This window comes from Dromiciops gliroides, chromosome 4, assembly GCF_019393635.1.
Source record: "Dromiciops gliroides isolate mDroGli1 chromosome 4, mDroGli1.pri, whole genome shotgun sequence".
Classification (NCBI taxonomy): Eukaryota; Metazoa; Chordata; class Mammalia; order Microbiotheria; family Microbiotheriidae; genus Dromiciops; species Dromiciops gliroides.
In genome coordinates this window covers 262,227,664-262,252,871 of record NC_057864.1, presented here as the reverse complement: position 1 = coordinate 262,252,871, position 25,208 = coordinate 262,227,664, and the positions used below count along the sequence as shown (strand labels likewise).

At 38.0% G+C, this 25,208-nt stretch overlaps 1 protein-coding gene across 1 annotated transcript; it reads right to left on the bottom strand.

Moving 5' to 3' along the window:
• Positions 1-3,440: 3,440 nt before the first annotated feature.
• On the bottom strand, positions 3,441-19,804 carry ENPP4 (ectonucleotide pyrophosphatase/phosphodiesterase 4). The gene is made up of 4 exons (XM_044000907.1): positions 19,566-19,804; positions 10,952-11,806; positions 8,963-9,130; positions 3,441-7,079 (listed from the first exon to the last, which is right to left on the bottom strand). The coding sequence occupies exons 2-4, from the start codon at positions 11,787-11,789 to the stop codon at positions 6,712-6,714; spliced, it is 1,374 nt and encodes a 457-aa protein (XP_043856842.1). The 5' UTR covers positions 11,790-11,806; positions 19,566-19,804; the 3' UTR covers positions 3,441-6,711.
• Positions 19,805-25,208: the final 5,404 nt, after the last annotated feature.

Genomic DNA, 25,208 nt, shown 5'->3' with positions numbered 1-25,208 from the left:
TTAAAATAATGAAAATTCTTACCAATCATTAAAGCAAGGTCTTGCAAGAAATTGTTAGCCAATATCTTTGCCAAGCTAGAATAAGAAAAATACATATATAATGCAGAATATGCTTGCCATTCAGTAGCAGTCACTTATAAACTATATGGTTACCATTGCAAGTCTTAGTATTCAACTAATAATTTAAGTTTCTTTAGCTAGTTTCCAACTCGGTTTAACTTTTTTAAATTGTTGATAAACAGAATACATTTTATCCAGAAATACTTAATTACCTTGTTTCATTTCAAATATTGTATTATCAAATGACAATGACAATGATTTAAAGTCATAATGGAGCCAAAACGAAATAGACTAGTGTGTTTTTTCTTTTGTTGTTATGGGGTGTCTTAGTTTGGTGCAGAGGTCAACCACAAGGCATTTGGCCTGACATGTCTCATGCACAATCACTATACCCAGTCAACCTCTGAGTCTTTGTTATATGCCTCCATACACATATTCTCTCAACTCTACAATGTTTTTCATGTCTTCAAAAAATTGTATTGATACTTTTGTTTATATATTACTTAAAATTTCTCACAGTATTCTTCTGGTATCACAGGGCAGCTAGATGGCTCAGTGGATAGTGATGGTCAGGAAAACATCTTCCTGAGTTCAAATCCAACCTTAGACATTTACTAGCTGTGTGACCCTAGGCAAGTTATTTATTTGTTAGTCTCAGTTTCCTCATCTGGGAAATGATCTGAAGAACATGGCAAAACATTCCATTATCGGGGCAACTAGGTGGCTCAGTGGATAGAGCACTGGCCCTGGAGTCAGGAGTACCTGAGTTCAGATCTGGCCTCAGACACTTAACACTTACTAGCTGCGTGACCCTGGGCAAGTCACTTAACCCCAATTGCCTCACTAAAAGAAAAAAAAAGATTACAAAAAAAAAAAAAACATTCCATTATCTTTGCCAGGAAAACCCCCAATGGGGTGACGAAGAGTTGGCCTCAACTAAAAACTACTGAATAACAACACATTCCTTCCTTTGCTACTTCACAAAGCTTTCCTATGTAACACAGCATTTATTAAAGGAAAAAGAAAAATTAGCAAAACCAATCAATACATTGAGAAAGTCTGAAGATACGTGCAAAGGAATGGGGGGGGGTGAGAAAGATCTTCTCATATCTCTTTGGGGCCATGCTTGCATTTTAGAAATTCTGCAATATTTGCTTTCAGTTGTTTTTGTGGTTGTTCCATCCATTTACATTGTTGTAGTGATTGCACATAGTGTTTGACTCTGCTTACTTCATTCAGCCTAAGTTCCTATCTTTCCATACTGTAGTTATGATTTTATAGTTTTGTTTTTACAACACAGTGATATTCTATAACATCCGTCAGCCACAATTCATTTAGCCTTTTCCCAGTTGGTACCTACTTTGTTTCTATTTCTTTGTTATCACAAAAAGTCCTGGTAGGACATTTATATATATAGGACTGTTAGGTAGGACTGTTGAATATAAAGATCCACACATCTTTTTGGTCTCCACTTCTTCAGCTCCCTGCATCTTCATCAGGAAGCCAAATTCCTCTTAGCAGTCTGGGCCCTGCCTACAGTGATTCGTGTTTTTTAAGGGTTATCTGGTGGCATAGGACCAGATAACCTCTTAAACTCCAGCCTAAATCTAATTATCTCTCACTGTTCTTCCAAATGTCAAATTCTATCCCACTTCTCCCTTTTTCCAAACACTTCCATATACTAGATGCTTGCTCACAATGGGGATGGATGGGGCAGTCACCTGCTCTTGGTTGCTCCATTTTATGTTAAATTTAATAATTTTACCCTAAACTGGTTCTAGCTTTCAGGTTCCAGAACAGCTGAAATGCCCTAGCCTCATATGTTTTTATATTTGCATATACTAGACCTCAAGTCTCATTCATTTCCTTCCTTTCTCTATAACTTTACCTTTCTGAAGATGAGTTCAATGGACATTAAAAAGTATTGAAGAGACAATGTGAGGAAATTCATGATAGTTATAAAACAAACCACACTAAAATTCTGACTTTCCTGATGCCTAATTTTGCTCCCTCCTGCATGACTTCATGCTAGAAATAAACATCACATTCAGAAAGATTGCAGGAGACTAGTGCTACTGGGCTTTTCAAATTTATAGCATCCCTTATAGCAATGAGGTAGATGGTAAAGCTGAAAAAGACAACAGAACTAAAATAAAAAGTATTTTTAAAATTTCTTTTTATCAATAAAGTACTTAGAAAAGATAAAGGTGTTCAAAATATGAAAACAAAATTCTGCTTAGTGCAGGAATCTATCTATAAAGAGTTGAGAATGAAGTAGAAATTTTCTCCCTGCATGCATGCCCCAGGAGAGAAAAATATTCATTATGGAACTGCAAATTAAAACCATAAACCATAGATGGTTTTGTGTGAATCACAATTTGGACAAAGATAACAACAGCTAGAGGATGGGATGGCTAATTTTGGTTTGTAAACCAATCTATGTTCTCATCATGATGAAGGAATTATAATTTGGAATGTGAGAATGAATAGTCACTCTAATTGAAGTTCCAATGTTTTTCAATATTGAAAGTTACTTGATCAAATTAACTGAATAATTTTACTAACACTTATTATTTACATAGTCCGTTCCCTATACCCCACATAGCCTAGGACCCTGAACCTAAGGCCCTTATGAAAAGCAACCCTTCCCCAGAGCACTGACCCTTCTTCCAGCCCAGGTCCCACAGTGATCAATGAAGGATATAATCACTGGTGAGAAGAGGCCCCACCTTCCTAGTCACTAGTATACTATACCATATATACATACCACTATACCAACTACCATCAATGGCAAGGTTAAGTTATCTAAGTGTCTCTGGGGTAGCAACATCACTCAGATATACTGGTCCTGCTTATGGTTATCATCCTGGGGAACAACCTATGTGATGTAACTCTGTAATTGCTTCAATAGCCACAGCTATGTAAGACCCAGAAAAACTCATTCACTCACCAAAGTCCTGGCATGGTCAGAATTGTTCAATATCAGAAACAGAGGATTATGTTAATGGAGATTACATTAATGATGCATTATCATCTGCTTTTTTGATGCACCTAAAGACCATAGTACCTTCCCATCAGACCTCCTAAGTGCTCTTTTAAAAAATTGTTAATTTATTATATTTGGGGGGGGAGGCAATGAGGGTTAAGTGACTTGCCCAGGGTCACACAGCTAAAGTATCAAGTGTCTGAAGCTGGATTTGAACTCAGATCCTCCTGAATCCAAGGCTGGTGCTTTATCCACTGTGCCACCTAGCTGTCCCCATAAGTGCTTTTATTAGAATGTGAGATCTATAAGAGTAGGGGACTGTCTTGCTCTTCTATTTATATCCCCAGCAGGTAGTTCATACTAAGCACTTATCACTTTTTTATTCATTATTACAAGGAATTAGAAGTTTACATAGCACTTTACCCTCTCAATGTATGACCATTTTACAGATGAGCAAACAGAGGTTTAATAAGTTTAAGTGATAAGCACATGAACATACCACATACCAACAGTGACAGAAAAAGGACTTGAAACCAGGTCTAATCAATTGAAGTCCAGTGTTCTTTCACCACACCACTGCTACCTCTCAGCAAAGCTCACACTTAGAATAAACACAGTAGAGAATTTGAGGATAACTTTTTATTGGTGAGGTGGTTTTTTTCATAGACATATGCAAAATTTCTCCATAGAAATCCAAATAAAGTCAAAATATAAACATTTTACTTGAAACTTAAGGCACTACATTTTTAAAAGCTCACCTTGTCACATTTGCTTTAACACAGAATTTTACAAGGGGAAAATGTCTAAGTCATCCTTTTCCCTTCAACAACCATCTTTGTCAAAAAAGGGCAGCATCTTCTCCAGCCACCCCCCTTCCCTCTCTTCCCACCCCCCTCCCCTGCCCTGGCCCAGTCTTAGAGTTTACCAGATACTGGCAAAGAGGTCATTCAAAAACCATGAAAAAACACTTTCAATTTTCCAGTGTCCTAAGTAACTTGATATTCAAGTTCTTATAAGCATAACAGATCACTGCAAGGAATATCATATGAATGGGTTCAGTTTTTTTGGCTGTTTATGAGAATAGCAGAACTGTCCCTATGTATCAAAGATATCTTCTATAGGCTTCATTCTTAATTGAAAAAGTCAAAACTTTTTATTACCCTTGATGGACATCGTTGGAAATTTAAATTTCCAGTAACAAATATTTCATCTTTTAAGTGATAGATAAAAAGAAATCTGCCTTACTAATCAAATATTTGAAATGCTTACCAAAATGTTATAGTAATTTAATAAGAAAGCTAATTTTACTAGATATTTATCCAGTGTACAACAGCAGCTCCTGGCTTATTTTCTAAAGTGACAGACTAAATTAACTGTAAATTAACTCAAAATATAATTTAATAATAATTTTTTCATTATAAGTACTGTTCATCTTTCCCCAAGAGGATATATATTAACAACCACCAAAAGAGTCCAACCTTGTTGGGATTTACCAGATAAATGCATATTCTTGTTTTAAATAATTCATTAACAAAACACATGCTACATTTTAGAAAGTTGAGATTTTAAGAAGTCATGAAAACTTTTTGAGGATCAATAAACCTACTGATTCACCTCACTGTAAGGGCCAACTTCTGTTCCAATTACTACAAAATAATTGGCTACCATTTCAGGCCCTTGCTCTAAAAACAGTCCAATGCCCCAGATTCTAAAGATCTGAAAACATTTTGCAACTAAATTCTTTTGGGTTGATTTTTGGTAAGTTTCTAGTCTGAATTATGTAGTAATGCTTACACTAATTCATAAAAATAAACTAATACTCCTTTATCTTACCTATTCCCTGGCCCTATAATCAGGGAAAAATCAGGTACAAATATTTGTCAAAAAGACAAAATAATCCCCAAATAATCTGTTTGTTCATGTACCCTCAATAGTCAATACTCCCTTTACCTGCATATATACTGGTCACACAAGTTCTTTCTGCAGAGTGGTCTGTGAATCTTCTCTAGAGGCCAACTCACCTGATAGCAGAATTCTGTGACTAAAGTGAGGCTAGAGTTGACTACTCAGGTTGGCTCAATCAGTTTGATAATCCCTAAGAATGCTGTATTTCATCAGCACAAATAACCAAAAGCTGACTTGTTTAGAAAACAAAATATTTTGTGCGGTGTCTTCCAATGTTGATGTCACAAGTTCAGCTATTCAACATTTCACACTACTGATTTTTAAAGATCACAAGTTCCATTAACCACTTGTCTCAGGTAGTCCTCTGATTATAGAGAAAAAAGTTTCCACAGTTACTGAGAATACAATGTGTTAACTTCCTTATAAGAATCTTAAATTTTCAATTAGCATTAGGAAGTGCCACCCTTGGGTGGAAGGACACTCCTTCACAATAAGTCTTTGCTTCTCATGTTTTCACTGGCTTAAAGCCAATGTTTGTGATACAAGTAAGAACTGAAAATAAAGTCAACAAAGTAATTTGGGATACTGAGAATCATTATAGTGTAAATAATTTTTATTCTTCAAATATGACACACAAATAAGGATAAAAAGATCTTAAATCTCACTACTAGTTCTTTGAAGGTTGAGCCACCAAGAATTTTCAGAGGAGAGAGAACTTCTTATATCAGATATTCATGTTTTTTAGTAACAGGATATCAGATGTTAAAATAAATAACATGAGAAAGATAGCAATAGTAAGCAAAACCAGTGATTAAAAAGTACAGTTTTAAATTCATGAGTTACAAAGATAGGATGGACTAAATTTAAGTGCAAAAATAATATCTTCCCAAAAGGTCAACAACTACATAGTTATTTGAAAGCCCACGGACCCAATGTTAATGTCAGGTTGTTTGGTTCTCTCTTTAAAAAAAAAAAAAGCCCAGATTTCATATAGACATTAAGTGCATTGGAACTCATGCAGAAAAGGCATTCATTCATAAGATATATAATACTTTGTCATATCTTTCATACTTCCTCCTACATTTCTATTCAGGTATAATTCTTCAAGAAGTATGTGTAGGGTCCTAGCACATTAGAGTCACAAAATAAGAAATATTTCTCAAGAATGGTGACAAAAAACTGGCTGGCAAAAATGTAACTTTACCTTTCCTAAGAATCATGTTTCTTAAATTGGATCTCTGCTTTCCTATTTCCTAACTCTATATCAAAGACAGCAATTCACCATATGTATATACGATGTAAGGGGAAGGGTTCTTATTAAAGGTTAATACAAAAATATAGGAACTCTTTTCTCCCTGATACATGAATGTGCAAGAACTGCGTGAAGAATTTTGCTTCATTTATAAATATAAAAATTCACTAGAGACCTAGATACTTGCTAAGTTTTTGGTATTTGAAGGTGCAATAGTTGCAAAAATAAAAAGTGGTATAAATAATTTTGGACAACAGACTTTTCTAGTTAACTAAAGAGATCACTTTTTGGCTTGTCTGAAGAATTCCTCTATGGTCAGTCACAGTATTTTATGTTTGTAACACACCGAAAGATGTATAAAAACAACTGTTAACATGTTTGGTCTAACTCCTTTGTAATTCTTTCAAAGTGTACCCTTTTGCTGATATACCATCCAGCATAATTCTCCTATATTTGATGACGAACTCAAATGACAGTTTCAAGACACAAAGTCAAAACTTCGCACAGGCTATCCAATCAAAGGATCATCATCATCTTCTTCTTGTAGTTGAAGTCGGGAAAATGGACGTGGAACAGACAGTTTGTTTTTCATGATAATGATGAGGCAGGTCAGAGTAGTTAACACCAGAAGGGCACCAATCACTATTCCGATAGCTTCTGGAAGATTTATGCACCACTGATCAGCTAATAAACATTTAGTGTTACTAAAGGTTCCATTGTTCGGATGTGGTTTTAATCCTAGGATGTGACACATCATAGGATAAATATCCACGATGTTAATTGTGCTGTGCTTGTAGCCTTTGTGAAAGGCAGGGCCATGGGCAGCCAGGAATGGATGCATACTTGGCAAAGCATTATCATAACCATGGTCACCTACTGGAAAAAAAATAAGAAAAACCTGTGTTTAGTAAATAGATTTTCTTTCTTGTTACCAAAAAAAAACCCCGTTTCTAAGACAAGTACAGTAAACTTATGCATGACATCTGATTAACCAAATTATTTTGTACTGAGATTCAAAAATCAAGATTTCTGGGTGATGGCTGAGCTGGCCCTCTTTCTCTAGCCCATTCATTCCCCTGAATCTTACTCAATTCCCACCCCCATGATTTTCAACCACATTTCCTTCCCATGCTCCTCTTAGTCTCCAGACTCATCCTCACCATTTCCCAAAGCCTGCTGCAAAAAGTGGTTGGGATGGCAACAGCAGCACCTTTAGTGAGCATAAGCAGCAAAGGGGACCATATAAATAAGAGGATAGTAAGGAATGCAGAGTATAAGAAAGCAGAAATGATTAGGTGAGGTCAATGAAGTGACAATAACATAGACCAAGGATTACAAACAGTGGTTCCCTGTCTAAAATGTGGACTACAGATGATCTAACAAATTCAGACTGTCAATAAATATTGCATGAATTATGATTTCATGATCAGAAGTCATTATTTTACCACAGTTTGCCCCACCTCCTACAATAATGCAACTTTCTAAAAAATTTCAGAAATATATAATAAAACTTATTAAAAAACCTTTTGGGGAATAGAAACATTAAGCCATGGCATATGAATAATATGTAATTATTAAAAGTATAATATACTAAGGTGTGTAGCAACAGTCTGATAAAAAGAAAAAATACTGGCTTAAATGAAAATTACTATATATTTTCAGGCATTGTTTTAGATAGCATTATCTACACAAATGGGATGATAATATTTAGTATAAAGACATCTAATATATCTAAAACTAAATCAAATTCACTTTTAACATTAGTTCATTTTAACAAAATTTTCATTGTTCCATGGCCACCAACTGTGGGTTACCAGTAAATTGCTATTCTTACTTTAAGACTCCTTCATGATACATAGCTGTCCTTGAAATTTTATGATATACTGAGTTATTTTCTTAGCATAGTAATAACATTTTTTAGTAAAGACATTTCCAAATAAGGACAGATTTATCTGAATTTTGGAGTAAGGTTCCATGTATAAAGATCTTTTCCAGATATTTTCCGGTTGCCCCCCTAGAACAGTAACTATTTCTGATGGAAATTTAAATGTTTTAGGTAGCAGCACCTCACTCCTCTCACTAGAGGGGTGGAAAACTAAGAATGTGGATGATTACATATACTATCAAAGATGGCTGACTTATCAGTTGATTGTTTTTTCCCTTTTTTACAAGGGTATATCCAGAAATGACAGGGATGTATTAAAAAGGTGGGGGGAGCACAAATACTTTAAATAAAGTGGGGAAGGCAGACTCAGAAGAAGAAATTAGTTAGCAAGTAATTTCATTTTCTAAACAGGATTGCACTAAACATAATATGAGTCATAAGATATTTAGAAATCAATTTTTATATTAGGCTATAATATAGTGGTGTTATGAGGCCTATTCAAGTCTACAAGATTACTTTAACCCTATAACTAAATGGCCCCAGACTGCCATGCTCAAGTTCACGTCTGTTTTTAATAGTCCTTTTCCGTTACTATGAGTTACTGTTTCTTGTTTCTCTTTTGTCCTACTTCTAATTTGCTGCTTCTAATCTGTTATATAAGTAAATTTATTAGGATTGTATACAAAGTTAAGATTGACATCTATTGAGGCAAATTTAGAGCTAGAAGGTACCTCATAACTAAATGTCATAATTAGGAAACATCTGACAAAACTCTACCGATTCTGAAGGTGAGAAATGTCTCAAGTAACAGAAACAATTTTTACTTCTGATGTGTAATCTGCTCCCTCCTCAAGCCAGCAGAAAAAGCACTTACATTTAAAAGATTCATTCAGCACAATTGTCCAGCCTTCATCAGCAACCAAAAGAATTGGCTGAATTCGTCCATTGTGCTGGTAATGAAATCTTCCTGGAATATCATCTTTAAGATAAGCTTTCATGTGAGGATTGCAGTGTTCCAGGTTTTTAAAAACATAGGTTTGATCTGGGAGAAAAAGGAAATAGATGACAAATTAGTTAATGAATATACTGCAAAGGAAAAACATGATATGGATGAAAGAAATCACCTTCTTGTCATTTTATGGACTTATATTTTAATACTTTTTTGAAGCTATTAATCACAGTTTCTTTGCTGATTTTCTGGGGTTAAGTAAAGCATCAATTCATTTGCAAAAGGGACAATTTTTCTCCTTTCTGCTAATATTTATACCTTTAATTGCTCCTATCTTTCTGCTACTGCTAGCATTTCTAGAACTATGTCAAATAATAGTGTCTTTTTTTGCATTACCTCTTCATTTAACATGAAAGATGCGAATAATTCTTCATTGAAAGAAATGCTAACTTTTTGTTTTAAAGCTATATTTTAGATCATATTTTAAAAAGGATCCCTCCATACCTATGATTTTTAGCATTATGAAGTACTATATTTAGTCAACATGGGACTTTTAAAGTATCTACTGATATATTCATGTAGCGGTTTTTACATAATTAACTATGCCAAATGTCTTCCTATGATGAAAACTGTATATATCTAGCATAAATCAACCTTGGTTATAATGAATAATTTAAAATATATGTATGTATTGTAGTCTTTTGGCTAGAATTTTATTTAATTGTTTTACATAAATATTCATTGGTGATATTGGTCTGTGGTTCTCTTTCTCTGCTTTATTCCTCTTGGCTTATTGTTAGGACCATATTTATTTCAAAAAAAGGAGTTTGGTGGAATACTTTCAACTATTCATAATTTTTGCAGTAAAACCTTTCAATGTTTGATGGAATTCATTTGTACATCTGTTTACACCAGTTTTTCTTTTCCCCTTCTAGTATTTCATTTATGCTTTTTTCAATTTCACTTTCTGAAATTGTGTTAAGATGACTATTTCTTGTTATTTGACATATTTTATGAATTAGTGTCCATAAACAGTTTTCCTTTAAATTCTTCATTTACTAACATGAGTGAATATGGTAGATTCTGGTAATTCTTTTTATTTTTTGTTCATTATGAATTCATTTACTTTGACTTTGAGAAGAAAAACATTTTACCTAGGATTTGTGTAAGCTCTCTTTTGTCTTCTCTCACACTGGCAGAATTTCTGATACCTGAATATTTCTGGAATAGTTTTCAAACTACAACCACCACCTAAGTCATTTATGATTCCTTAAGAGACAGAGTAATAATAATAATCATGTGATTATACAATCACTTTTCTTTTAATGACTTTGTGGATTATCTAGCAATTTAAAAAAATGTTTGTCCAGGGGCAGCTGGGTGGCTCAGTGGATAGAGTGCCAGCCCTGGATTCAGGAGGACCCGAGTTCAAATCTGATCTCAGACACTTGACACTTACTAGCTGTGTGACCCTAGGCAAGTTACTTAACCCCAAATGCCTCACCAAAAAACAAACAAAAATGTTTGTCCAACTATATTAGCTTGTTCCAACTTAAGATGGCAAAGTAATTTTAAGATCACTTAAAAAGGAAATCTAAGTAGACAGTCAACATGAAACAAAAGTAAACATGCATTCTAAAGCTAAAATAAATGTTTTTTAAATTATCTATGCACTGTCTCTACTAAAATATAGAAAAAGCATAATTATAGAAATGAAATAGCCACCTTGAATATACCTTGAATACATATCTAGTTACTTACAATCTACAAGCCAGCATTTTATACCTCTTTTAGTATGAGTATAGATCTGCCTAAATTGGAGACAGATTTGCTGAAAATCAGTATTTCAACTTTTTATATTTCTTCCCTCCCCCTACATAATAAGAGCTGCTCCCAGTCTAAATATATACATACTTTCTTTAGGCAGTATTGCAGCAACTGGGGTCGTGTCTACTATAGTGTAGTTTGAGCGATCAATGCAGGCATCCAATTTTATCAATTTATCCTTAGAACACTGGGTCATCCCATGATCACTTGTAATGATGACATTAAGGCTTTCCCACAATCCCAACGTCTTGAGTTTATTTACAAGGTGGCCTATGTGGTTATCTACTTCTTTCAAAACAGCACTCATTTGCTCTTTATCTTCAGGTCCATATTTGTGTCCACTTGAATCGGGTTCTTCCCAATAGAGTGTTGCAAAGGTAACGAGAGGATCTGAGCTGTTAAGCCATTTAGTTATATTGCCTAATCTCTCATCAAATGTTACTGAAGGATTATAATTCATAAAATAAGAAGGAGTTGTATTGTGGATAGCCACATCCGTACCAGGCCACATAGCAGCAGCACTTGTTCTGTTTTCCTCAAGCTCATTGGTTACCCAAATAGGGGTTGCTTCATTCCACCAAAAAGGATCTTTGTCTTTAGATTCTGAAAAATGTTTCTGTGTGTCTGCATCATACATTGAGTTAGCCACAATGCCATGGTTTTCTTCATATAAGCCTGTCACTATGCTGTAGTGATTTGGAAAAGTTTTTGTGATAAAAACGTTCTTAACATGCTCCACCAAGACACCCTCTTCAATAAAATTATGGAGATGAGGAAGTTCATACTTCTTTAGGTAGTCAGCCCTGAAGCCATCAAAGGATACCAAGAGTAACCTGGGCATCAAATTATACGTAGAATTGCCTCTACAATTCGTTATAATTCCAGAAAATAGAAGTGTCAATGCTAACTTCATTGTGGACAGCATTCCAAAAGGTAATCTTCCTAAAAATATAAAAATCTTCAGTTTAGCAATTAATAACTGATTTTTAAAGTTAAAATATGATCTCCAATAATTTTTAACTAAATGAATTCAATTTAGCAATAATAAAATTGATAACTTAAAGATTACTGTGCTTACTTGAACATTTCCACTCATTTTCTGCCTTTACCCTTTGAAGAGGAGGGAAAATTCCTACCCCTCCTTCTACTCCCAAATTATTATCTTTTACTTGGTTACCCCAACTTATCTGCAACTGTTAGCAGAAGCTGCTCTGAAGGTTTGATAAAAACAGATGATATACTATAAATAACCCAATTTCAATAAAATAAAAATGTTTAAGCACTGTTTTTTTGTAGTTTAACTGCTCAATTTAATTTTCTGAAGGTATATGGGGTCAAAAGTAGGAAGGGAAATACATTCCTGGTTTAAATGACTCTGGTCTTTGGGTTCCTCAGAGCCAGGGGAAGTAGAGGTAAATGAGTAAACACTGTGCAAAAGAATTCACTTCATTCAATACTTTCTCCTCAATCTACTCTCTCTCCCTCAAGCTTACAACTTCCGAGTTAACTTTACTCCCTTTCCTTTTCTCTCTCCATTTTAGGCAGTTATTAACTTGTCAATCCTTCCTCTTAGGACCTGACTCTTCTTGCTTTCTGTTTCTTTCCACTTTGAACAACTTAGTTCAAACAGAACATTACGAAAAAAACCATCCTAATTGATTTCTCTGTTTTCAGTTTGTCTCCTGTTCATCAAAAATACATCCTCCTTGGGGGCAGCTAGATGGCGCAGTGGATAGAGCACCGGCCCTGGAGTCAGGAGTACCTGAGTTCAAATCCGACCTCAGACACTTAACACTTACTAGCTGTGTGACTCTGGGCAAGTCACTTAACCCCCATTGCTCTGCAAAAAAACCAAAACCATTCTCCTAAGATAGTTTCTCAAACACTATACTTCCCGATACATTCATATATCACAGATTTGAGCTGAAAGGGACCTTAGAGACCATTTAATTCAACCCTCTCATTTTACAGGTAGGAAACAGACTTAAAGAGATTAAATGCCTTGTCCAGGGTCACATAGCTAGTTAGAGGGGAATTTTGAAGTTAGGTCTTGTTAACAAACCTTCAGTGGTGCCCCTATTGCCTTTTGTATCAATTCTAATAGTCCCTAGTCTAGCATTAAAAGAACATACCAATCATCTTCTTCATCACAACAATCACCTCACATTTATAATTTACAAAGTACTTTCTTCAGAACGATACTTCGAGATATGTAGTAGCACACCACTCTTCCTTTTACAGATGAAAAAAAAGTAGAGCAACGTATCTCTATCATCACACAGCTAATTCAAGTATCAAGCAAGATTCAAATATGAGCATCCTGGCTCCTGGTTCAACACTCACTCCATTATCCCATGGTCCCTTCTCATGATCCACTGTAGTACTATCATTCATGGTAGGTACCATTGCCCCTGTTACTACACCCCTCTACATGCTCTGGCCAGTTCGTTCAGATTCCTCATTATTAAAAACACCTCTGGCTTTTTCCTTATGCTATTCCTCAAAGGTGAAATGTTTCTGCTCTCTGGTCAGTGACCTGCTCCTAAGGCAGCAGATGCCCATTCCCACCCACTTCCTAAAGCCACTTTCTGGTAGTGCCTATGTTCCTCCCTTATCTATGTTTTAAGTAATACTAAAATGTAATGTTTAAATCCTGTATTTCCCTTGCATCCCAATTGAGAATAAATTACTTGAGGGCAGAGGGCTCTTTTTCTACTTCACTTACAGAACCTGATTTTATATATATATATATATATATATATATGTATATATGTGTATGTATATATATATATATATATATGTTCCTCAATGTAAGTTATTTATACTATGAAAAGTAAGTACAGGGAATTAAAAAGGAACATGGAATCAGATGACCTGGGTTTAAAGCTACATAATATGAGCAAAGATCCGACTCAGTATCTTTAGTAAAAGGATGGGGAAGGTTAGGGAGGCAGCCAGTGCCTCACAGAATAGAGCACCAAACCTAGAGGAAGGAAGACCCAAGTTCAAACTCCAGTCTCAGATATTTCCTACCTGTGTGATCCTGGGCAAGTCACAAACTGATTCCCAGACAAATTGGATATACTGGAGAAGGAAATGGCAAACCACTCCAGTGTTTTTGTCAAGAAAACCCCAAATGGGGTCACAAAGGGTCAGACATGGATAAGAGGATTTTAACCTAGAGTCGAAGAACTTATTTTTAAAAAAGATTTTGTTAACTATATTTCATCATAGTTTTCTTTGTAATCCTATGTATCTTTATTTTATGCATTTAAAAACATTATTCTGAAGGGGTTCATAAGTTTCTCAAGACAACAAAAGGAAGTCCATGACACGAAAAAGATTTTAAAACTCTATTTAAAAATCTAGAGCCAGAAGACGACTTCTTGTCCAGGGGTTCTTAATCTTTTTTGTGTCATAGATGCAAACCTCTTCAATTTCTTGTCAATAGGCAATCACAATGTCATGAGAATTATGTGAAAACCAGGTTTATTACAAGAGAAATGAACATGCATGGGAACCCATTTTTACAGAAGTTTAACCTTTAAAATAGCAGGCCAAAGGGAGAAAGGGGATAGCAGGAAGGGGAAACAGTTCAGCAAAGGCATAGGACACCCAAACCACACTCCCTGCGGAGGATCAGGGCGACAGCTTAGCAGCTTTCTTTTCCTTTGGGAATACTAAACCATGAAGATAGGAGAGTCCCCTTATCTGCATAAGACCCCAGCTGCACAAACAGTATCCCAGCCTGGCACAGATGGCTAGCGCCTTGTATTGCCTCCAAAGGACACAGAGGGAGTCCAGCTTTGGGTACAACAATAAAATATGTCAGCTCAGGGGGAGCTTTGTCCTTGACTCATCCAGGGCCTCCTGCATGCTCTGAGTCCAATGTTTCTGAAAAATATGGCAGCTCAAAAAGACAAGTTTAGGGGATACCCTAAACAGAACTATGTATTATCATTAGAAAACAAGCAGGCAATATTTAAAAATTGACCCCCCCCCAAAAGAAAAAGAATTGTCAAAATATGATCGAAAAGCATAACAAAACAGTGGCATTTCCATGCTGATGAATGCAAATCTGACAGCATTTTAATAGATTTAACTTTCTTCTGAAGTACTGCCACCTTCTGGCAAATCCACCAAACTGAATCATATATAGTTAATAATCAGCTCCTAAATCTAAAAATTAAATTAAATCAAATAACCAACAATATTGTAAAATCAGCATTGCAAATGTGTACATAGCACATTTACACTAACTTTTAAGACCATTTTCATCTCAAAAAATAGATGGCGAAACAAAATAAGCATTGTCACTCCTCCACTGGTTTAAAGCACATTGATTTTGATAAAATCTATTTCCATGAAAAATTATTTGAAGGGCCAGCTAGGTGGCACAGTAGATAAAGCACTGGCCCTGGATTCAGGAGAACCTGAGTTCAAATCTGGCCTCAGACACTTGACACTTACTAAGCTGTGTGACCCTGGGCAAGTCACTTAATCCTCATTGCCCCAGAAAAAATAAACAAACAAAAATTTGAAAAGAATAAAAATTATTTGAAAGGATACTTTTATTTGATCAATATATTTATATTATAGGGCAGCCAGGTGGCCCAGAGTCAGGAAGACTCATCTTTCTGAGTTCAAATCCAGCCTCAGACACTTACTAGCCATGTGACCTTCAGCAAGTCACTAAATTCCTCATCTCTAAAAGGAGTTGGAGAAGGAAATGGCAAAATGCTCCAAAAAAATCCCAAATTTTTCCAAGAAAAACCCAAATGGGGTCATGGAGAGTCAGACACAACTGAAAAAGACTGAACAACAAAATGTATACAACTGGAAGAAATCTGAAATTTTGAGACCCCTTTCTAGAAGGAAAAGTTGCTTATTAATTCTGATCATGTTAGAGGTTTTAAAATTGTTAATGTGTATTAAAGATTGGTCAAAGTTTCAGGCTTATTGTATAGCTATTTAAAAAAGCACAGGGTTAAAGTAGTAATTTTTGAAAAGTTCACTTGCTCAAGAGGGTAGAAAGTGATAAAGATGTTACTACTTAGTTATCTACACACACAGAGTACTCTAATCTGGGATTCACACTCCTTGTTCACACTGAATTCATACCTTTCCGTCTATTGTAAGGGGAAATGAGGCAGCTAGGTGGCGCAGTAGAGTGCTGGGTCTGAAGTCAGGAAGACTCATCTTCCTGAGTTCAAATCTGGCCTGACACTTACTAGTTGTGTGAGCCTGGGCACAAGTCACTGAACCTTGTTTGCCTCAGTTTCCTCATATGGAAAATGAGCTGGAGAAGGAAATGGCAAACCTTTCCAGTACCTTTACCAAGAAAACCCCAAAGGGATCACGAAGAGTCAGACACAACTGAAAACAAATGAAAAGGGAAAGGGACACTGGATTTAGCAGGAGTTCTAGATTACAATTCTGATTTATGAGGCACCTAAAGGTGAAGCAGGTAGGGTTCTGGGCCTGAGTCAGGAAGATTGGAGTTAAATCCAGCATCTGACACTCACCAGTTGTGTGCCCCTGTGCAAGTCACTTAACATAATGTTTGCCTCAAGTATCCCTCAACTGTAAAATTGAAGATAATTACAGCATCTACCTCCCAGGATTGTTCTAAGGATGAAATGATATAATACTTGTAGAAGTGCTAAGCACAGTGCCTGTCATATAGTAACGCTATATAAATGTTACTAGCAGGCTCAATATGAAGGACCACTAAGTCATGAGGATCATTTGAAGGAATGTGGGCTGTTTAGAGAAGAGAATATTACTGGGTCTCCCACCAGCTCTCCATTGATGATTCTTTTTTGTTGTTTTTGTTTTTGTCCATTTATGATTCTATGAACATTCTAAATAGGAGCATAATGGGTGTGTGTGTGTCTGTGTCTGTGTGTATACACACAGACACAGACACACACATATACATATCTATATATATTTTATACCCAACTAGCTGATTTTGTCCAAGTACAAAGAAGCCTTATTTCAATGCCAATCTCAGAACTTACATGGCAGACCAATTTAGGGACAAAACACAATAACAACAATCTCGGTGAAACATCATAAACTCAAGTGGTCAAGTAGGATTATAATCTAGAATTTATGAATAGCATAGTGATTTTTTTTTCTACTACATCACAGAAAATAATGTTATAGTGAGGCTTTGGTGCAAACAACAGGTGTGAATTCCAAACCAGAGGGTTCTGTACATGGACATAACTTTTAGCATTGTGACTTGATCACGTTCTACTTTTTTCTCTCATTCTGTAACTCCCAAACAAACTCCCATAAAAGTATTTCCAAGTAGTTTTCCCAAGGACTGCAATGTAAGGATAAGAGTTGGCCTCTAGTTTAGAAGCTCCTAACTTCAAGTGCTGCCTCTGACCCAGACTTGTTATCTGACCCTGTGAAATAACCACAAAGTGCCCCAAGCAACTTTCTATTACCATAAATTGCTGTGCCAAGTGTAAATCTGCACTGATGGAAGGAGTTTCTCACCAGGAACTTCCATATAATGACAAAAACTATAGGACTGTAAAAAACCACAAGATTTTAAAACGTCTTTTATAAAGACAAAAGTCTAGTGATCATTGTTATTTCCAAGAGTCCAGGCAATACCACAAGGCAACTCTCTTGAAGTAGTCAAAGCAGTCATTACACTATCTCCTTCTCCTCTTAAAGAAGTTCTAAGCCTTCTGAAGTTGGCCTCTGAATATTCTTGGTCTAGAGAAAAGTTTCACTACTCACATATTACCTGCAATGAAATTTAAAATATCATATTAGCTCTACAAGCACCTTTTAATATCTTACTTAGAAAGAGGGTCTTAATTCAAGTGAGAAATTTTAAAGGGAGTCTTATTTGCCTAAGTACATATGTTATGGGCCCAGAGTACCCCAGAAGTTCTCTGGGGGCACATCAAAGAACATTCTCCTTGAAAAACTAAATCAGAGGACAGATACCAGTTCAGATGGTCACCGCCATCAGTCCTCTATAAAAGTACCTGCCAGGCTCCTGCTCGAGGAGATTGGTATCTCAAAGCCACCTCTCTCTCCCCTTGAGAAGTCCAAGGATTTCTTTCATGGTTTCCCTTCCCCTCCCTTCCCTTGCCCCTAAATAAACTACCATCTTATTCTAACTGCTTTTGTGTACAAGAGGGTGTAATTCTTTAAAGAGGAATTCCTAAGGACCCCAACCCCTATACCCCATTATCCCCATGACACATATATGATTTCAGATGACTTTCCCCATTTAAAAATATTTACTCACTGCCTATCATGTGGGTGTGCAATTGTTTTAAGTTTCTTGTAATGACCTTTTCAGAATGTTAAGAAAAAAGCAATCTTGAGTTTAAGATAAGGAAAGCAAAGTAAATTATTTTTAAGTCTCCCATAAGCATTTAAAAAGTCAAATGATGCTATGATTTAAAATTGTTCCAGATACCCTAAATGATTAAGAACTTAAACATTTGACAGTTTATCTAGGACTTTTCACTAAGTTCACACTAAGGTACTTCATCCCAGTACTAAATGACTGCTCCCCAGCACCTAAAACATGGTAGATGCTTAATTAATGCCTGTAGCCTGATTTGGGGGGAGAAAAAGTGGTGTTCTTAAAATAAATAAAACCACATAAAGATGAACAACGGATCACATCAAGTCAAAAGATGCCTTCAACACTTTTCCCTCCTACTACTTTTTCCATTTAAGTCTTCACCTTCCCAGACCACAGGACAGTATTTAAAGCTGGTAAGGAATTCTGAGATTTTTCTAGTCCAACCTCATTTCATTTTATGAGAGCAATAAATTTAGGTTCAAAGCAGTTAAATGACTACCCCAAGGTCCATTGATCCCTCTGTTAAATTCAAGTCAAACCTTTGTTAATAACCTATTATATGCCTAGGTCCCAGAAATAACAGCTGCCCTGACTTGTGAGTCATTTGTCCTATGCTATTTCGTAGGTGTGGGCATCGCACACCTCAGCTTCACACAAAATCTTTAGGGTTCCCAAACGAAAGCAAACAAACCCATTTCACTATCCTATTTCTGTCTACTCCACCCATTTTGTACCACATCCTCCCAGAACTTACTCTTCCTCTACTCCCCAACAGATGTAACCCTTCGGGGCTCACATGCCAAAACCCCATCGCCCTCCTGCAGGGCACCAGTCAGCAATCTCCTCCTCCTACAGGAGCACCTTTACACCCCTTTCCATCCCACGTTCTCTAGCCGCCCCTCCCCAACCTCCTCCCGGCAGCCCCCTTCTCCGCCCCCTCATTACCCCCCTTCTCGCAGTTCTCTCCCCCTCTCCCAGCGCCCGCCCTTTTCCCGCAGGGCCCCCGCGTCCCTTCCCCTTCCTCCTCTCAGCCCTTCCTTTTCTCCCGTCCCGGCTCCCCAGCATCCCTGCCCCCTGCGCCCCCCACTGCCCCTAGCCCGAGCTCCCCTCCAGCCCGAGCTGCTCCTCCATTGCCCGCTACCAGCCCCAGGTCAGTCTGACTTCCCTCCTCCTTTACCCCGGGTGGGGGTGGAGTAGTGGTAAGAGTGTCTGCTCCTCCCCCACCTCCCCCCGCTTCCAAATCCACCGACCAGGACTGGGGGGTAAAAGGGGGGAGGGGCGTGTTAGGGTACATATTCCTCCCCCGCCTGTCCAGGAAAGGAAACCCCGGCGGCCAACGCTGCGAGGACTCACCCGCCGCTGCCGCCAGCGCCTCGGTCGCAGCCCCGGAACGCGGAGCCTCGGGACGCCTGGCCCCTCGCCGGGAGGTGCCCTGCGAGGCAGGGTGTACGTAGGGTGGTTGGGGTGGTGGCGGTCCCCCCACGGCGCCTGCGCAGCTGTAGCGGGCGTCCGGGTCGCGGTTCTAACTGCCCGGAGCAGCCGCCGCCAGGCGCGGAAAGGAGGGGGGGGGAGGGTTGTTGGGAGCTCGCCGGGCGGTTCTGACCAGCTGGGGGAGGAGGGAGAGGATGGGCTGTTGGGCGATAATGGGGGGAAAGGGTGTGGCGGGGCTATTTGAAACACGCCCGACGATTGGCTGTCTGGGCGAGGGTGGGTTGCTACCCGCCTTCTGATTGGTCAGTTCCAGGATGTTCCCTGGACACAGGTGGTTAAGGTAAAACACAAACTAGTCGAGGGATGGGATTCTCCTCTGTGAGGGGAGCTTGGGCTGTGGGTTTTCTGGACATCCCTGCCCCCTAGGCTAAAAAGAAAAAAAAAAAAGGAAAGGAAAGGAGCAGGGAGAGGGAGGTGACCAGAGAGGTCACCCTTCTTTTCTGCTCCTGCCAAGTTGAGCAGAGGCCAGAACTTGGACTCGTCCTTGCCACAAACGATCCCCTTGGAGCGAACCAGCAGCCATTCATTCATTCATACGGCCCTCAACTCTGCCCCTGCGTCCTGGAGATCTGAGGGAAATCAGGGCGATGTCTCACCTGGAGAGGGGAGCACACCTGGAATGGGAATGCAAGAGTGAAAAGGACTGTCAGGTGGAAGAAGGATTAGACTCGTTCGGCTTGGTCCCAGAGCTGGGGGGAGGGGAGACTCGAAGCATTTAAGTTCCTACCATGGACAAATCAGGAACCTTCCCAGGCCTAAGGTTCTTCGTCTTATTATAAAGAGAGGGTTCGGACTAGATGAGCTTTGCCACACTTCACCGAACCTCAAAGAAATGTGACTCTTTAGAGACCCTGGAGAGAGATGAGAGATGATGCTGAGAGAGGAGGAAAAGGGAGTAGGTGTCAGATTTTTTTTCTTTTCAAAAATTAGCTTTTGCGAAGAGCCTTTGGTAATATTTTGTGGACTTGTTAAGGACGGAGATGAGACGGGGGGGGGGGGGCGAGGGGAGAAGGAAGAAAAGTAGGGTTTTTTTCTTTTTTAAAAACTAGATAGGTTTTAAGAAGAACCTTTGGTAATAAACATTTTGTGGGTTTGTTAAGGACAGCGAATGGTGACCTGGGGAGAAAGGAGAAAAAGGAGTAGTCTAGTGTTTTGTTTTGTTCCCTTTTAAAAATTAGGTTTTGAGAAGAGCTTTTGGTAATAAACATTTTGTGAACTTGTTAAGGACAGAGAGATGAGACGAGGGAGAAAAGAGAAAAAGGGTTAGTCGGGTTTTTTTTTTCTTTTTAAAAATTGGGTTTTAAGAAGATCCTCTAGCAATCAGCATTTTGTGAACTTGTTAAGGACAGAGAGATGAGACCTGGGGGGAGAGGAGGAAAAGGAGTGGTCAATTTTTCTTTAAAAAAATTAGATTTTAAGTAGAGCCTTTGGTAACATTTTGAGGACTTGTTAAAAGTTGTTTCCCCCTCCCCCCCATGAACCAGAAGTTGGAAAAATTGAATTTTAATGACCTTTCGAGTTCCCTTGCCATTTAAAAAATACTATGATCTTCTGATGTATTGGCCCAGAACCAGGACAGAAAAATATTAATAAGCAGAAAATGCTTAACCTGGAGTAGGACTGACCTGTCATATCTTATAAATTCTGCTGTTACCACCTGTCTTTTAAGAACACCGTTATGTGCAAAGCACTGTATTATTCAGTTTATAAAGAGTTGGCAGAAAACATACTCAGCTGTAATGAGTAGGTGTAGTGGCAAGGCAAAGAGGAAACAGGAACTTCCCTTGACATTCTCACACACACACACACACACACACACACACACACACACACACACACACACACACACACACACACACAGCATGCAATTCCTATATCCATCGCTGGGTATAGGAAACCAAGAGAAGAAAGATGGAAATAAAAACCTGGTGTTTTTTTTTTTTTACATAATTGATTACCTTGTATGCTATGAAGTAAAAAAAAATAAAATTAATTGCAAAAAGTTAAAACATTAACAAACACATCTTCTGCCATTTAAATTGATAATATTTTATAAATTTTAGGAAGTAAGGCCCTTTGGTAACAGACATTTTGTGAACCATTTCATTAAGTGTCTAATGCTAGTTGCCATGCTAAGCATTGGAGCTACAAAGAAAGGCAAAACTAATCCCTGTTCTAGAGGAACTCACAGTATAATAGGGGAAGCAGCATCCAAGCAGCTGTGTACAAACAAGCTTAAAATAGTATAAATTGGAGATAGCAGAGTGAATGCATTAGAAGGGGCATTTGGAGAGGCAGGTAGGATTTTAGCTGGGACTTGAAGGAAACCAGGAGACAGATGAGGTGGGAAAAAATTCCAGGGTTGGAGCATAGCCAGTGAAAATGCATGGAGTCTGGAAATAGAGTGTCTTGTTCAAGAAATAGCATGGAGACCAGAAAAGTAAGAAATGCTGATCAAAGGACATAGTACAGGGGGCAGCTAGGTGGTGAAGTAGATAGAGCACTGGCCCTGAATTCAGGAGGACCTGAGTTCAAATGTGACCTCAGACACTTGACACTTACTAGCTGTGTGACCCTGGGCAAGTCATTTAACCCCAACTGGCTCACCAAAAAAACAAAAAAACAAAACAAAATAAAGGACATAGTATAGAATCCAAGACATGTGTGTATGTGTATTTTTTTTCTTCCTTTACCTCTAAATGAAACACAAATTGAGAAAATTCACTCCCCCTCTTTGAAAAGGTACAGGACTATGGGTTTGTAATATTGAATATACTGTCAAACATCCTGTATATAAGAGGCAACAAAGTGGTGCAATGTGTAGAGTGCTGAACCTGGAGTTAACTCTCTTGTCTCCTTGTGTATATTTAGAAGAGTCTTGCATCATGCTCTGAAGAATTTTTGTCCTGTCATGTTCTTCTGAGGGACCTACAGCCTGTCTTTGAGATCGGTGTGTTTTGTTTGGATAGAGAGCATATTTTCTTTTAGTGTTATTGTGTTTCGCTTCTCTTCTAGATTATCCATCACTTCTATATATTTGAAATCCTATTGTTCTGTTTTGTTTCTTTGGTAAGACAGGCCATTAAAGATGCCAGTTGTTTCATTCTGCCCATAAATTTTCTCACAATTCTCATTCACCATGCCACAGCGTCCTCAGTCTCAACATGTGTTCTGTTGTTTTCTTTTGTTTTGCAATATTTGTTCATAAATGTCTGAACTGGTTTACTAGATATGGAGTACGTATTTCTTTCCATTTTTAGTGTTTTCCATGTTGATTTATCAGCTTTTTTTCAAGGTCTTTGAGTTTGTTTCGTCCTGAGATTGTTGGTAATTTCAGGGTTTTTTTCTCCCTTATTTTCATCTTGTTCACATTCTGACTGGTTCCCCTCTTGTGGTGGTTTCCATGGGGCTGGATCTTAAAGCAACTTAGCTTCTTTCATGCTGGGCAATTCATGGTTCGACAGCCTGGGTCTCTGTCCCAAATGACTTTTAGGTAGATAGAACTGGCCCACTTGGATACTGGACTTTTTCCTCAGACTTGGTGGAGTGCCCCATAGCACCCCATGCACCCACACACACCCTTCACACACTGTCCTGTCCCAGTGCCTTGCCCAACTCGATTTGTCCCTTAGTTCTCTGGCCCGAAAGTGGCAGTTCAGAGCTTTGCAACACCTTGCTATAGGTTTGATTTCTGTAGATTAGATTTCTATGCTCTGGAAGAGGAGAAATGATTAGGGTGACATTGAGCTCTATTTCAAGCCTGTTTGAAATATGCCCTGTTCCTTTCCCCCTGTTCTTTTTCTTTCCTGCAGAGATTTTTTGGCAGCACAGACCACTGTTTGCCTAAATGCTGACTGTCTTCCACAGTCCCCAGTAAGCATCGCTCCTGAAGGTCTTCCACAGTGCTGTTTGACTGTTGCAGCAGCCTGAGAAAATTTCCACGACCTGGAGCTAGGATTTCCACAACACTAGGAAGAGGGAGGTGAAACTAAGAATATTTTGTTGCAAGTCCATAGGTCAAATTATTTGGTTCTTGGATTGGCTAGAGCAGCCTCGCCACGTGTAGTGTGGGAGGTGAGGGAGAGAACTCAGTGTAGGTGTCCACTCATGATTTTTTTTAACATTCTTTTGGATTCTGGGAGTCTTAGACCAGAGGGGTCAAACTTGTGGTTGTAGCCACAAAATTCTTGAGTGGGGCCCAAACAAGATTAAAATGTAATGGGGAAATGCTCAACAAAAGAAATTAAAATATAATACAACATAATGTTAATTTGTTTTTCTAAACCAGTGTGCATTTTGCAAAGATACCATAGACCATGGAAATGGTTGAATTTGCTTTATCTTTGGTGTAAAATTTATGTTTTGGAGAAGTTTGAGAGGTTATGGAGATCAGAGAAAATATCCAATCCTCCATCTTGTTGCTTACATGACCCACATATAATCGTCTTTTTACTATCTAGTTGCTGCCGCTGCCAACGTTAACTAAATACTCACATGATGCTAGTTAGCATCTGTGTCCCTTTTGGCTCTGCCTTACACTCCTAATCATAAAGGCATCCAGATCTAAGGTTTCTTTACAGGGAAAAGAGAGAATACAAATTCAAAGATAATATACCAGGATTAAGTAATTAAGAAAACATTTAGAGACTTTGAGGAGTTTTCTTTTGGGTGAGGTTGGGGTCTCCTTCTTTGGGTAAGCTGAGATATGTATATTTCTTTCCCAATGGGAGATAAATTTACTCTGTCTTTTCTACTATAGTGTAATCCCCATATTTTTCTTAATTCTGTTTGCTATTTGCTTGGCTAAGTGGATTTACTCATTATTCACTATTTGTCATAGTCTTTTGTATAATTAGCATTTGGTGGGAAAGAGTGAACCCTATGAGTCTAAGCTTGGAATATCTTTCTCCTGTAAGGAATAGAAACCAGGGAAGCTAGTGTCTTTTTTGCTTTTGAATCTAAAAAACAATATTCTCCTAGATCAGCAATATTTAGGCCCCTTCTCTCATATGGCCAGCCTTGTGGTCCCTACTCCTTCTTCCCTTAAGGAAGGAATCATAGAGAAATGGCCAAGATTCCATGTCTCCTCTTGAGTCTCCTTTCTCTTCCTTCCTTCTTTCCTTCCTTCCTTCCTTCCTTCTTTCCTTCCTTCCTTCCTTCCTTCCTTCCTTCCTTCCTTCCTTCCTTCCTTCCTTCCTTCCTTCCTTCCTTCCTTTCTCTTTCTCTCTGTATATATATACACATATATATATACATACATATATACATATATATATATATATATATATATATACACACATTCCATGTGCATATCCACGTAGCCCTAAATGGGCAATAACATTGCATACATAAATAGGTACACACAAAACGATACAGAGTAGATGGATACCTTTGAGAAAAAGGAAATAGCAATTGGAGGGGAGTGAGTAGGAGAGGGCACTGAAAAGCCTCCCATGGGAAAAATGGTGCTTGAGATGAAGTTTGAAGGAAACCCAAGATCCAAGA

Bases quoted from the DNA above. Each gene is read 5' to 3' on its own strand.
- ENPP4 (XM_044000907.1), bottom strand. From the start codon at position 11,789: ATGCTGTCCACAATGAAGTTAGCATTGACACTTCTATTTTCTGGAATT. The intron at 9,131-10,951 runs GTATGTATATAT...TTTTTCTCCCAG, and splicing joins TGCAATACTGCCTAAAGAAA to ATCAAACCTATGTTTTTAAA. The intron at 7,080-8,962 runs GTAAGTGCTTTT...TTTTTTTTCCAG, and splicing joins GCTGAATGAATCTTTTAAAT to TAGGTGACCATGGTTATGAT.